This window comes from Larus michahellis, chromosome 1, assembly GCF_964199755.1.
Source record: "Larus michahellis chromosome 1, bLarMic1.1, whole genome shotgun sequence".
In the NCBI taxonomy this organism is placed as follows: domain Eukaryota; kingdom Metazoa; phylum Chordata; class Aves; order Charadriiformes; family Laridae; genus Larus; species Larus michahellis.
The window spans coordinates 112,111,057-112,126,738 of NC_133896.1; the positions used below are offsets into that span (position 1 = coordinate 112,111,057).

The 15,682-nt window shown below is 39.3% G+C and overlaps 1 protein-coding gene across 17 annotated transcripts in view; it reads right to left on the reverse strand.

Moving 5' to 3' along the window:
- Positions 1–15,682, reverse strand: part of ROBO2 (roundabout guidance receptor 2) — a 1,122,909-nt gene that overhangs the window by 25,472 nt on the left and 1,081,755 nt on the right. For all 17 annotated transcript variants that reach the window (XM_074599504.1, XM_074599494.1, XM_074599464.1 and 14 more), the window contains 2 exons: positions 13,018–13,278; positions 9,532–9,749 (listed from right to left, as the gene is read on the reverse strand). In XM_074599504.1, the coding sequence (XP_074455605.1) occupies positions 9,532–9,749; positions 13,018–13,278 (479 nt within the window). The remainder of the gene's footprint in view (positions 1–9,531; positions 9,750–13,017; positions 13,279–15,682) is intronic.

Consider the following 15,682-nt stretch of genomic DNA (forward strand, 5'->3'; position numbering starts at 1 on the left):
TCTAAAGCTTAAAGATCCACTTAATATGTCCTTTCTCAACAGGAAACACAAAATTCATTTGACAGAGCTTGGTACAAAAGAGCAGTATTCATCTAAAGCTTCAAGACTCACTTAACATGTCCTTTAACAACAGGAAACACAAAGCTAATCTGACAGAACTTGGTATAAAAGATCACTATCGATGGTAAGAGGGATCTCATTCATAGCTCCCTCCATGTTGCTTTGACCCTGTAAACAAAATGATACATATTCTCTACAAATATGAAGGCTCCATAGTAGATTCTTTTGAAAGTTAATAAATTTTCCTTAGGATTGAAACGAATCTGATTTTTTTTTTTACTTGACTTATTAAAAATCAATATCTAGTTTGATATTTGCAAAAAGAAGTCTTAATTTAGGACAGCACAAGTGTAAGGCTAAGTCTCGGTAGATATGGCTGAAGTCAGACGTGGGCTTCAAGAGCTATCCTGACCAAGACTGGCATTATGTCATTTTCTCAATCAAAAACTTAAAATAGATGAGCAATTTTAACGGCCTGAAGAAAGCTGACCTAAAGTAGTTCATTCTAGTGGATTAAAGTTACCTTTTTAAAAGGTTGGAAATAATGAACATTCAAGACCAGAGCAAAAACATATTCTAATTTAATATTGAGTCAGTCACTAAACCAATGCTGGCCTCATGGTACCTTCTAGCTATGGATTACCACCACTGCAGGAGAGGAAAGTGATAATATCATAAAAATGCAGTCAGAAAACCAGATACCAGAAAAAGCACATGAAAGAAATATAGAAATCTTGACATAACTGAAATGTAAAGAGCAAAATAGTGAAGGAAGGATTCATCTTATTTACTCTTTTTACATTTTCTTTTCTTTTTTCGGATGCGTGAAGCATCAATCAGCTACCCAATGTGGCAGTACAATGTATTTTCAAAAGCTATCACTCATTTCAGATTTTTTTTTCAAAGTACTGAAATTCAGTTTCCTCTGTGGCTTCAGATGGCGATGATGGTGTCCTGTACTTCTAAAAATCATGGGTAAATGTCACAGGGTAATTCTACGCTGTGCAGTGGAGCAAGAGGCAAAGGAAACTTAGGCAGCACCAAGTACCTAGCTTTGCTCCAGGACCGCGGCAGCCATGCTAACGGCTGAGGTCCAAGCTGCACCATGTCCAGCTGAGGTGCAGAGCTGCCAGACTGCGTCTGGGACCTGAGCTGCTGCATGGCATCGCATGGTGCTATGTAGGCATACCGTATTGTTCTGAGATAGCTCAGGCACCTATCCTGAAATACCTGAAATTTGCTTCTTAAAAACAGTGGCATGAAAAGGTTGAAAAAAAACCCCAGTGAACCCATGAGGATGTGCAAAGAACTGGTTTTCAAAGATATGAAGACACATGTGGAGAGATACATCACTGCTCTCACTTAACTATACAGTTAGAACAGCTGAATTTATGTAAATGTACACAAGATGTGTAGCAGTGTAAGTCATGTTCTTCAAAGCCTTTTTTTAACCCACGTCCAAGAAAGTATTATTGTGTTTGCAATTTTTAACTCGTAAATCAGTAATGACATGCTTATTAGTACCAAATTGATACGCTAATTAACTAACGGTGGTGTCAAATATTAAAAATATCTTGCAAAAATGAATACTGGAATTTAGTCAGTAGCACACTGCACCACAAAGCCCAAGAACAATGGATTATTTTGTGATGCTGCAGTGACCAAACCTTTTAATGTCAGTAAAGTGGCAGCCTATAATAACAAAAGTCCATGCACTCCTAAGACACAAGAAAAGAAACCGAAGAGGTCTAGGGAGGTCTGACAGGCAGAAAGTGTGTTAAGTGCAACAGAGAGTGACAGAGTTTGATTCTGCTTGCCAAGAGCACACATAAAATTGTTATTTTCCAAACAGACTCGACCTGATGCAGATAGATGTAAGGAAGCCTAGATAACAGCAAGGGAAGGCTAAATCTGAATTTCCTCTGAGAAGACAGTTTCTGAACTAACAATCAAAGTGTGATAGGACATCATAGAGAATGGGGAGTAAAAAAGCTTAGCAACAGTTATTGATGATGTATGAAAAGAGATACTACAGATAAAACACTTCATGAAGGTGTAAGAAAATGAAATGCTACAGCTGAGGACATTTTGAAACAATCACTTATCGACATATTCTGCAAAATATGTAAGCACAAGCTGAAACATAAGAATATAACTAGACCTACAGATATCAAAGGATGACACTTGGGTACTAAAAATTTAACACGTATCTTGTTAGTTTCAGGGCCCGAGGGTTCTGTATGATAAATTCTACTCTCTACTTAGAGACATATAAAAACATATGCTGATACAGAGTAGGTATGGTTTTCAGTATCATAGGCAAAAGGAACTTGGGTTTGAATTTCCATTTGCTTACATTGCTCTGTCCATTTGCTAACCAGTCACTCAGTTGTTACCCAACATAAAATACACAGGATAATTTGGATGGGACGCATTCAGGGTATGTCTAAGAACAACTGCTACTTTTCATCTACTCTTTGAAGGGCTGGACTAAGTTCATCCAGTCCAAAAAAATAATCCACGGTTTATTTATGAAATATACTAAAAAGCCGCAAAAGCCCATAACGCTCTCTCCAATGTGTGTGCATACACACCTATCATTCTACACGCTCATAGACATGCCTGGTTTTTCTAAAAATAGCTAAATTTTAATTAACAGTAGAAAGCTGTTATCAGACTGACAATTTTTCAGGCTAACCCTATCGGAAAGCCCCGTTCCAGAACTCCTCTGTATTCCCATGGACAGCAAGCATTATCAAGGCTAGGAACAGTGCACTCTGCCCATGGATCGCTTCCCTTTCCCCTCTCCTCCAGCAGCTGTGTTAGGAGGCACAGCCTGTCAGGATGGAAGCATAACTCAATTCTTGCAGGGACGTGAGCTTTACTGGGATGTCAACACAGTTTACAAGTAAAGCAAACAATGACCCCACAAGAGTACTGCATCCAGTTCTGGGGTTCCCAACACAGGAAAGACACGGACACGTTGGAGTAGGTCCAGACAAAGGCCACAAAAATGATCAGAGGACTGGAGCACCTCTCCTGGGAAGACAGGCTGAGAGAGTTGGGGTTGTTCAGCCTGGAGAAGAGAAAGCTCCAGGGCGACCTTACTGCGGCCTTTCAATATAGAAAAGGGGTGTACAAGAAAGATGGAGAAAGACTTTTTACCAAGGCTTGTAGTGACAGGACAAGGGGCAACTGAAAGAGGGTAGGTTTAGATTAGCTATAAGGAAGAAATTTTTTACAATGAGGGTGGTGAGACACTGGAACAGGTTGCCCAGAGAAACTGTGCATGTTCCATCATTGGAAGTGTTCAGAGTCAGGTTGGATGACATCTCTAGTAAAAGACATCCCCGCCCACATCAGAGGGATTGGATTAGATGATCTTTAAAGGTCTCTTCCAAATCAAACCATTCTATGAGTCAATGATTCCCTGATACTTATGGTTGCTGGAAGCAGAGGCAAAACTCCTTATACCTGCTGAAGTCAGCAAGCGACCATGAGACATATACAGCACCCACAGCTTTATGCGACCACGTAGCTAAAGGGGAAAACTCTATGCTATTTCTGCTGGTTCCTGAGCTATTCAGTTTCCCCGCATAAACAATTTTTTCCCCACTAAAACTTGCAGCAGTAAAATTCCGGCTTGCTTTGTCCTCCAGAGGTGTGGATATTGCCCAGTAAGCATGGGAATGCTGGAGCCCAGCCCGGGCACCTCAGGCTACCATGCAGCTGCGTTAACGTAGCACACATGGTGACTGCTTGTTTAAAGGCATCCACTGGCCTCTTGTTTTCCAAATCAGATGCACATTTGTTTCTCTCTGAATAAAGGCAGAATAAGAGATGCTGACGTCCCTTTCAGATCAACTATGCATTTTGAAATGGAATGAAACAGGCTTTCAGTGTCTCCTTTACATGCAGCTCACTATGTGTTTTCCAAAAGCACATTTGAGTTTTTACGCTTTCTGGCAACTGTAAATTTTACTCTTGCTGACAGCAGCAGTAAATGCTTTACGCAGAACAAAATCAACTCTGTGAAAAGTTGAACTCTGTTTTCTTGCTCCATAAAATATCTCTTGGTGCTAATGCAAACAGAAAGCTTCTTTGCTCTCAGGGAAAGGTGAGGGGAATAGAGGTGCTAGCTTCTAGTAGACTGCATGCTACTGCTTTTAGTGGAATTTTGCAGGCAATAAAAATGCTATTTTTCTTTGTAAAGTGTACTCTTGCTTTACTTCAAAAAAAAAATCTAACGTGCTTGGTGAAGTAAAAGCTGCTCGCGACAATCCTAACACTTTTGAAAATTCCATTAGATACTTTTCTCTACATACCAAACCTGATGTGTATGCTTAAAGTTAACAAATGATGTCACTGGGACTTGTATGTGTATGCTTATGTGCTTTCCTTCACAAGACCATTAAGCACATGCTAATATTAAGCTCCTGCTCCTCTTGCAAGTTTTTTGATGGAGGAGGGCTAGAATGCTTAGGTTTGTGAAGTATGAATGAAGTCATTGGGCACTGACTCTACTTCAGCTGAAATCAGCTACAGAATTCCTTTACCCTTTGTACAGGAGAAAGACATTTTCCTCTTTCGGATATATCTGATTACTGTCGTGGTCACAAAGAAGGAATGTCCACTGGTTTTGGTGGAAGTGGTGGAATAAAAGGGACAATAGTCATTGTACCATTAATATAAGAAAGAATAATAGAAAGGGCTGAATGCAGAGTACAAATATGATCATACTTTAAAAATTAGACCTGGTTCTATACTTTACATGATACTTCACAATAAATGCCCAAATATTTAAATGTATATACCTGAAATAAACACTTAAGTTTTAATTTTTTTCTTTTGGGGAGGGAAACACTAAACAAAAGAAGGTAAAAATCATACGTACATACTTGGCACTTCACAGGTCCAACCATAATTAATGCCCTTCGTAAACATTTAATGAAAAATGAATTTATGTCACTTAGCCAAATTTATTTGTGCTTGCATTTTCAATCTTTCTAGATTTTTTGGTTTCCATATTGCTGAAAGGCACAAAAATTTCTCAAATTTATTCAAGCTGTTAGAAAAGAGATGCACACAGAACATTAAGTAGTTGCTCAAATGTTGCTGAGCAGTAAAATACTATGATAAAGTGGCATCTTGCTGTGTCTCTATTACTTCTTCAGCACTAAAATTAATTTATGATCAGTCATCAATTCATTTACATGTCGTTTTATGCTAAATCCATCGTTGCTGATGAATGCATATCCCTAGATCCATTAAGCTAGAGTAAAGTCTGTGCTTTATAATATGACCCTGCTAATTGTTGCATTACCATTTTTATGAGATACAAAAAGTAGCAGTTTCTTATTTTCTGAGCACACATTTAATCCATGAAACACATTCTCCCTATTAAATGCAATCTGTCTAACTGCTTATAAAATACAATCTTTTGCAATAGGTATCCCTAAGCAAATCAATATAAATATTGAACTCTGCCATGGTAAAATACGGCTTATCAAAATGATTTTGCGTAATTTTCAAGAATTATTCCATTTGTGCCCAGACACAATGAATGAACAACTTTTACCATACAGACAGTGATCAGTGATTCTTTTAATCAAGACTAAAACATGCCAAATAAGGGATTTTCTTCCTTGCTGAGCTATATAACACATGGGGATTTCAGATCTATATAATTTTGTTGAAAAAAAAAAAATTAACCTTTTGCAGTGCCACTGTTTACCATAATATCTCTCTGCTTCTATGAGTTTGTGTCAGTTAGGTAGAAAAAGGCTTGTTACAATTTCCATGGTAGTCAATGGGTGTATCTCTCCCCTCAGTCAAAAGGACCAGGGCTGAAGATACAACAGCCCTCACTACCAGCTTCACTGGTGGTGCTGGGAGAGGAGAAGATAAGGAGAGGGCAAACAAAACCCTGAAAACATAATACTTTGATTTGACAGAACCTATTGTTGTTAGGGTGATTTCAGTGAGAAGCAAATTCATTTCTTACACAGCCATCATATGCAATTAATTAAGTCTATTAAAGTAGAATATAACAGACTCTTCATGACCATTCAGCCCATAACTTTGCACAGCACTTCATTATAAAGCCAAACATTAAACATAAGCAAACAAAAAACCGTACTTCAATGTGTCTCTGAAAGCACAAAGAGCCCTAAGTAATTGTGAATTAAAAGTCAAGTTTTACAGCTGCTTTTCAGTTTTCTTTTTGAAAAAATCAGAATCAGTAATTTGGTATCCTAATGAACCATGCTGGGAATGAAGCAAAACTTTGGCTTTAATTTCATATTCCATCCCATTAACGTTCAAATGTAAACCTCCCTTCTTGAGTTTTCTTTGCAATATCTGGAAAACGTTAAGATATAGTTACTGTGCGCTCCTCCTTTCTTTTCACGTTATTATACACGTCAACATTATGTCTCTGCCACCTGCAAAGAGAAAAGCTTAATAGCGCAGATTAAACCCTTGTCTGAATCTTCAGTTAGCTGTAACTAAAACTCAAGGGCCTGGAAGACAACCTGACTTTTTAAACAGTTTAAAGGAGCAACATTGTGGTTTCGGAGGAATTTAGCAGTTGGAGCTCAGCTCACACAGCGCCAGTTTTTCCCCTCAGAGAATCCCACATTTGGCATTGGATGAAAACCTCGGTCTCAGCTCAGCCATAAAGTACAAAGTACCATTTCACGCTGAGAGTGGGTATCTTCAAGTCATCGCTGAGGCATGCAAACAGTACAGAGTGAGGAATCTCGCCCTGCTCACCCTACAGCAACCCTATTTGGAGGAAGACTGGACCCAGGGATGTCAATTTAGATTTCTCGCAAACACTGAACTCACAGTGCACGCTTGGAAGTGAACAGAAGCATTGCTTCATCTGGGTCAGCTGTTCTCACTTGCCTCCATTTTTTTAATATAATGTTTAAAGAAGTGAAAACGTGATATATGAATTCCTAGGGAAACGCTGGTTTAAGTCACAACAAGCCCTGTGGAAAGAAGTAGCTTATATGTTCTCAGTGTAAGAAAGAACAATTTAGTTGTTCTACAGTATTCTAAAAGCAATGAAATTAAAGAATGAGAAACAGCTTAGAAACGATGAATGCAATTTGCTATATAACCTCCTTAACACCATTAAACACAGCCTGGAAGACCTAACAGAAACAGATAGACAAAAGTTAAAATTCTCTTTTGAAACAATTCACCCAATATAATAAGCCATTTCCTTCCACCCCTAGAAAAAATACAAGCCCAAAACAAGCCCTCAGAAAATCAAGGTTTTACCTACATAGTAACTCATGAAAACAGAAGCAGTTTTGTTATTGGGAGAGTTTGCCATTTTACAGATCATTTACCCTAACGCTCTGGCTGTATTTTTGTAAGGTTATAGTTCCGTAACTGTTTTAAGTCAATCTAAGTGTTGGCTAGACGCTACAGGGACAGTCTGTCATTTTGCTTCCCTTCCAGCTGCACGTTCCCTTCCTGCAGTGCTGGCAAACGCCTTGCCACGCGGTGAACTAGATCAAGGAGCAGATCCAGCTTGTAATTAAACAAGAAAAAGCAAAAGAAAAACTTTAATTTTCAGCTAGATGAGGTCACATAAAGATAGTGGTGGAAATGAGTGAGAAGGCATTTAGATTATCTTAAGTACACTCCCAGCCTATATTACCAGGTTCTGCCCAACTTCTTCCCAAAAAAATACACCAGGAAGTTTTTAACACTCCAATAATGAAACATTTAACAATCCAATAATTAAACAAGATTTAAAAATATTAGAAGCTTGAATGTTATGCGTAAAAGGAGAAATTGTAATAAGCACAAAAGACTATGAATTGGAGCAGAAATGCAGCCATTCCTTATTTTGCACTAGGTAGGGTGGTCCAAAACATTAGGTGAAAATGCAAATGTGAAAAACGTTCATTTTCTGATTTACAGATACATCAACATTGACATATTAATACATACCAAATGGAAAATATATAGCCACCTGATTTACTTATTTATATATTTCTGTATTACCAGTGTAAAACCCTTACTGCATTCCTAATGGAAAGGCTTCTGAGCCATTAGTGAGATATGCAAAAATATGCAGAATTACAGCCCGAAGGAGATTACACTAGAAATTCAAGCAAAGTGACTTAACGTACTCATGCACTAATAAGTTAACCTTCTCAATTCAGGGATTTAAACTTTAACTCTACGGCCTTCAGTTGGATCCGGATTTCAAATCACAGCAGCAGAGATACAATTCTTAAATCTTAATTAGACTGGCAAGCAGTCTGGCCCTAGAGTGAAGGAAAACCTGGAATGTGGGATTAAGCTACACACTATTTAATTCAACAAGGGAAAAGGAAGAAAATTATAGGTATTGTTGCTCTGTCACTGTCAAATTCCTGCAGTGTTTTCAGAATAGCAATGCTTAAGTAAGGGTGCAAAATCCTTGGAATTTCAAAGGTCCAGGACAATGAGATGAAATTTAGCAGTGCTACGGTAGTAAATTGTACTGAGAGAGTCTCCCTTAAAATACAACTAACAATCAGTGTTCTTCCTCTGAGATCAAAGACCGAAGAAGCAGCCACTAGCTTTTATGAACCATGGACACTACGTAAGTTTGAGTCTCCAGTAAAGCTGTACATTATGGATACAGTATGGTATATAGAGGCCCAGATTTAACCTAAAGAGGAACATGCTGACACCTACAAAAAGTTTGTTATGTCCATATAAAATCTGTATTTTTCAAAAAATATCTTTCACTGCCTACGTTTCATCAACAGCGATTTTATTCATTCAGGTTCTGTGCATCAGTTTAGCATGCCTTCCTAGGTGCCCTTTGATGATCCCTGTTGTAACTTTCCAAGGCATGCAAAGGAGAAGCAGCAGTGAAGGAAGGAGCGTCAGAATAATTAAATGTCTTCACTGAAAAGGAACAATTACTACATTCAGCAATACAAAGTAGGTTCAAAATACACAATTTCCTACATAAATGTTGCAGTGACTCTACAAATAAATGTTGCGCTGATCTATCTACACTTATTCTGAAGTCTTTTAACTTCCCTGCGTTCATCTGTGAAAGCATTTACCCAGCAAAATATCTAAAAGTGCTTTAAGATAACAGTTTTATGCTGCTCCTGATTTATGAAATACATATTCCTAAGCCAAGGTCTTCCCCCTCCTTTTTGTGTAACTGGCTTGCTTCTCCAGTAGAGTGAACTTTTCATGAAAGCTAGGATATAATTGAGTTTTCTTTCAAGTCTTTAAAGCTTTTTAAAATTCATGAATTTTCTTATCATTTTGCAGCAAAGCAAAGTATTTTCAAATCCTTCTTTAACTTTAGAGTTTAATATTAACACATTTTAAATTTTACAGAAATAGAGTGGAATAAATTTTCACTTAGGAAGTGTTTGATTGATGATGTATTTTACTGTTAGGAACAAATTGGTGTCACTGTTAACTGTGTTTGGTTACCTGTCACAGAGCTGTCTAGATTGTCCATACTGGAGCCTGGAGTATGCTCTAGACCTCTCAGCGGCCTATTGATTTCTACAGTTTCTTCTTCAATATCATCGTCATCATCATCATCGTCATCTGGAACATCTGTTTCCAAATCTGAAATAAGGTTTCCAGATACGTATCCTAGGGGCGGAACTGGAGCCTGAGGAGGTTGTGTATTGCTTTGGATGTGCCTACACAAACAAACAGGAAAATGTCATCAGAACGGATGAGACTTTGTACCCCGTGGTCAATAGAAGACAAGCCTTTCAGTAAGTCCTGAAGCAGATTTACAAAACGTGCTTGTTAGGTCAAACTCAAGAAAAGTCAGTTCAGCTATTCACCATAGCTTCTAATACCAGAGTACCTGTGCACGTTCCAGTCTTATATACACTTCCCCTCCTGTAAGATGGGGAAGGTCAAGATTGTCCTTACAGATGAGGAACAATGAACACAGAGGCTACATAAATCAGGTAGGAAGTTCACGGAAAACACAATTCTGAAACTCAACCTAGCATATAAGTGTCTCAGACAATATTCCACCTTGCAAATCACACCTTGAGCCAAAATTAAATTACATTCCTTCTGCTTAAACAGACTCAATGCCCTTAAGTAGAACTCACCCTAAAGAGGAGGAAATGACCAGTGGGACAGAAGAAATTTTCAAGTCCAATGAACCTATTATCATTGAGGCCTTTTTTATTTTGCATTATTCCAAGTATTTTAATTGATTTAATTGCAGCAGTATTAGGGCATGCATGTGTGAAATTACTGCATGCAGCAATTACAATTAAAAAAAGAAAAACAAAGATAAAAAGCACCCACAGGATAGCTAAATGGCCAAAGGCAAGCACGGGACTTGGTGTTTCATTTGTGTGGTCTCTGAGAGGCTACAGAGGAAAAGAACAACCATCAGCTTTCAATGCAGCATTCTTCACAGCACTACAGGTACACAGCAAGCTGTGCCAGGGGACCCAGGCATGACTGGCCTTGGCATGAGAGCATGTACCACGCTTGAAATTGCTAACTTAGGCACGCGGGAATCCTTGGGCGGCTGTTCATGAGGTGTCATGACCTGATTCAAATCGGCAGCGCTCTGGACGGCATCCAGGATTCTGCTGGTCTCTTGCTTGGACATAACAGAAAAAATTACAACTGTCACCTGTTCGGTTTCCTCGCTCTAATATATTTTCAATGAAAATGTTGTGCTCTATTATTGCCTACACTTGATAAGTGCAGTAATTCTCTTTATTCAAACAGCTTTTTATTTTTCGTAATGTAAATCTATCGGATCTGAGAATGTCACAGTAAATGTTATGTACCACTGGAATCTCTCTCCGCCTTTATGCAGGTTTTAAATTATGGCTTATTCTGAAGCTTATTTGCAGAGCGAATGCTTCCCTTCTGATATACAACCCCCTTCTGATCAGTAGTTCTTGAATACTTTTCTGTCTGGACATGAGGTTCTTAGCTATGCAGTGTTCAGAACACTGCCCTAAAGGGCACTACCACCTAACTAACCCTCAATAAACAGTGTGATTAGCTCCAAATCAAGCAAAATACTTAAGTATATGCTTAATGTTAAGCATGTGATAGAACAATTGAAGTCAATTTCTCATGTACTTGTAGTTAAGCATATACTTAAGTGATTTGCTGGATCAAGGCCATAATGATTATGTACTTTTCCAGTAATCTCTAATGTGCTCCTTCTTAAATTTCTAGTTGGCTGGTCTCTGTGTTTCTCTTCTGTTACTCCTACAGTAACCTATCTGATGGGTCTCATCTTGTTGTTTTGTTTCCTCCCCCCCACCCCTCTACAGAGGGGGGACAGGTTGACTTTGTGAAAAGAAAACAAAGAGCTCTTCCTTCCCACTTGAGGCAACGGAGGACTTTCCACTGACTTTGAACAGCATTTGCTGAACAGCATGATATATATCCAGCCACGCATTAAACAACTCCATGTCACAACTACTGCAAAAATAATTTCTATTTGCGACTCAATATTTATTCCAATGCCTGCTATAAGGTTCTAGTATGAAAATAGAGTTTATTTCCTCTGTATTTTTTTGGGAGTTTCAGGCTCAATTACTGTGACCTTACACAAGAGCAACGTCAAAATCTGTATATTCCTAAGCACATTATGAAAGTTTCCAATCAATTTTCATTTCTCCAGAAAGGGAGCAAGACCCTTCCCTTCGTCCGCAAGAGGCTTTGCTACAGAGTCCTATTACGTTATCCGCTCCCAGACTGGCACCCGTGGTTTGCAGGGTGTCGAAAGGGTAACAGCTGCAAAATGCAGCAGCCATTGACTGCACAGACAGGGTATGCATCTGTCTGCTGGCTCGGAAGTGGTTTACCTTCAACAGGCCAGGTCTAGCTGCTGCCTGGGATTTGGGTCTGTCCCACCGGCAGGCCGGGGTCTGTGCTTGGCAGCGTGGTGCTGCGGCGGGACCAAAGTACCCTGTTGATTGAGTGCAGATTGCAGACAAGCCTCCAGGCTTCCACAGCGTCCAGGGAAAACAGCTGGCTTTGATTTGGCACCGCCTGCCTACCTGCCTGATCTATTTATGGTAGCTCAAGCTGAATAACTCTGTGGCTTTATTTACCAGTGAAGAAAGGCTGCTCCTCTGCTGGCAGCGCGCCATTCGGTAACTAGCTCGGCTCCTCTCCTCTGAGATTCACGGGCTTTGTCTGGCTAGAAAAGTTGTAAAAGGACAACTGCCGCTTAGGGAACATCCAGAAAGCAACTGACCTTCACTGTATCCCCAGCCTGGTGCAGTTGACAAGTTCTTCTTCAGTCCCTGAAGAGATTGCTTCTGTTTGTTTTGCAGGGGAAATGTTACTGTGGTATTTGCTTACTCTTCCCTTAAATAGGCATAAAGCACTCTAAAACACTAGATCCACTTTGTACATTCTAACAACTTCCTTCCTGCTATTTCTGGGGTTTTTCCCTATGAATAAGAAATTTCCTTGGGATTTAAACTACAGGCAGAGATCCAAATGCTTCATTCTCATGTAACACAAGGTAAAAGCTGCTACATTGCTATTTCAGGTGGCTAGCATTATTTTTAATCAGGAATTTAAAACCTCGATGTTTTTGAAAAATCCTAAAAAAATTGTATCTTTTGCTAGCCTGATAAGAGAGTACTCCAAACTGTATAAACGTTGTCAGTAGGCAGGTGTTAACTACTTAGTTGAATACATGTAAAACTCCAGAGGAATACTATTTTGACGTGTTTTTAGCCAAGATTTAACATATTACCACGCATAGTGGTTTAAAAAGCACCTACTAATGTTTAAGGCCTTCACACTGTAGATACAGTTTTGCTATTTCTTCTTCCATTTCACTGCTTTGGAAACATTACTGAAATGTTGTGGAACACAATTGATATTTACGTCATCAAGGAATAAATTATTATGCTTTCATTTCCCAGACCACAGGTGCCCCCTTCAATCATTTACCATGTCTGCTTTGCTATATCAAACTGGTAAGCCCTAGTTAATTCATCAAGGTGGGCTTGTAGCATTGGCTGCATCTCCTCTCGTGGAGAAGGCGTGAGGGTTGCAGTCGACTGTTGCCCAAAGGAGATCGCAGGTGATGAAGCTACTCCTCGGACAGGAGGTGTAGGAACGCGATCATCATCTTCTTCAAGCTCATCCTCCATGCCCTGATGCAGGTAGGTCTGAACTGGCAAAGGCGGACACCAACCATCACTGTCATATCTAAAATAAAAACCAAGTAAACTTAATATATATCAAATCTCCTCTCTGCTGTGCAGTAGAGAGGTATATAGGAGTTCTGCTACAGTTTGAACCCTCACACGCAATGTCAGCTTTAGCGTTTATTGAAAATAGGATCATAATTGCTTAAATTCTCCTTACTGAGTCTGTTTAATTTTTCCCACAATGGCTAAGCAACTTGAACAAGATGTGCAACAAAAAAATTACTGGTCCATTATCACATATGTTAATGGTGATTAGATAATGCTATGCCACAATCAACAACAAAAATGAACTAACTCACTTCCTGGATATTAACCTAGGAGAACGTGTTGAAGATTGACCCAAACATGAAAATAGCGGCATTCTTAAAAGGCAGAGCAACCTTTACGTAGTTGCAGTAATGCAATTCCTTACTCCCATCCTCCCCTCTATTTGTCTATAAGTTTACTATTTGCTTTCATTTTGTAGCTTAAATAAAAAGCTACACTTTCCACATAAATTCTGGTCTTTCCACACTGCGTATATGTATCTACTATGATGTATAATACATTCATGTCACAGCAGCACTGACCCTAAGCATACGCTATGTCACAGCACCAGCTGATAAGATACATTAGCACACACGTTGACAGCTCTGCCAGCACCTCACCTCCTAACCAATCTTTACTGGGATTTACCTAGACAGTGCTAAGTTTCTGAACACTTTCAACACACCTGCCCAAAGTAAATTAAAAGATTAACAACTACCAATATTCTTAAGTGCCAAATTCTTCTCTCTTCGTATAGAAGACTTGTTCTGATAGGTTTGTGTGGTTCAATTTTTAGTCTCATGCCAAAGGCGTAAGAGGTGATGCTACATCTGATCAGGGCCAGTAGAGAAGCTTTATATTCTATTACCACTTCTTATGCAAGCTTTGCCAGCAATTCAGTACTTTTCTATCTCAGTCCTCATCACAGTGCCGTTCAATTCAGTGTTGTATTACAGTATCATCCCAGGAGCTCGTCCCTTAGAGACACCAGCATCTCTCAAGACGCATAAGCCCTAGTGACTGTGGTCACTCCCTGTGCATTATTTCCCCAGAGCAACTCCCTAATCTGAACACAACTTCAGTTGTGCACAGCTCTGCTGATGATCACACGACTCAAATCTCACCACTGTCTGCTCTTCCCATCTTCCAAACATCCAGTCAGTCTGCAGTCCCTTGAGCATCTGCACATATTTCTTCTCAACTCCCAGCGTATTCCAGAATACCTCAGGATAGACAGCTCTTTTCAAAAGGCAACCAGACAACCAAAAGCTCTCACAGCTCCTTCACTGTCAAACCATCTCACACTCTAAAGGCCGTTCCCCAAGCACCATCTAAGCCGCTTTATCTTCTTTCCACCTTTAAGGACAGCTAACAAGGTACACCCCTTTTTTCTGCAATGCAGGCAGGCAATGCATTGCGTTATACAGTGAATTTCTCAAACCAGTTTAAAAATACTCCTTTAAGGCTTCTGATTGGGAAGGAAGGAATTATCAGTTTCCCAGAGAAAAATGAATCCCTGCCGATTTTCTCAAGCATGAAGCTGGGTTTCAAAAGGCTGGGAACATTGAGACAGAGAAGTTTCAAAACCTGTATTATGAACAGAACATTTACTTCAAGCAAAACCCAAAGACTTCTAAAATTAACGAAACTACTTTTCCTTATTCAGAAGTCTGTAGCCTATATTTAGAAAGCGCAGATTCAGGGTAGCTAAAACAACCTGGCTTAATCATACAAAACTCTGTGGAAGACGTATCTGGTAATTGAGGCTGGTATCACTTTAAATCTATATCTAGATATAACCATATATAGATACACAAACACACGTACATGTACAGCGGTGCAAATAAATGTTATATCTTAACACTTGGCATTTAGGAGCTTTTGAGTGATTGATCATTACCATTTTCATAACACAGAGATTTAAGAAAATGTTATGTAATACATATTCAATTCCTTAGGAGACAATTAAGATATGACTAGCTTCTACTTTGTCTTTTCTTGCCATATTCACTCATGACGTTGCCACCCAAGGTTGAAGGGACCATCCTAACTCGTGCTGCTAAAAATGTACAGTGCAACAGCTCTGTCACTTACTTTTACCCTCTCAACCTCATGCTTTGGTGTAACGGCTTCTGCTTTAAAAGGGCCAGGGCAGAAAGATACTCCCTAGTGACTTTTCAGTAATGCATAAATGAGCTTCGGATGTGCTTGCCTTTTGACCCTACTTGCTTCAAATCCCCAAATGTTCATCTTGATGGTAAAAAGACTTCTTAGTAAAAAAGATTCCTTAGTAAAAAGATTCAGCACAAGTGCCGTATCTTTACGTAGATTTTGTTTGAAATGGAAAGGAGCCTAAGCCTGAAGTTCAGGACATT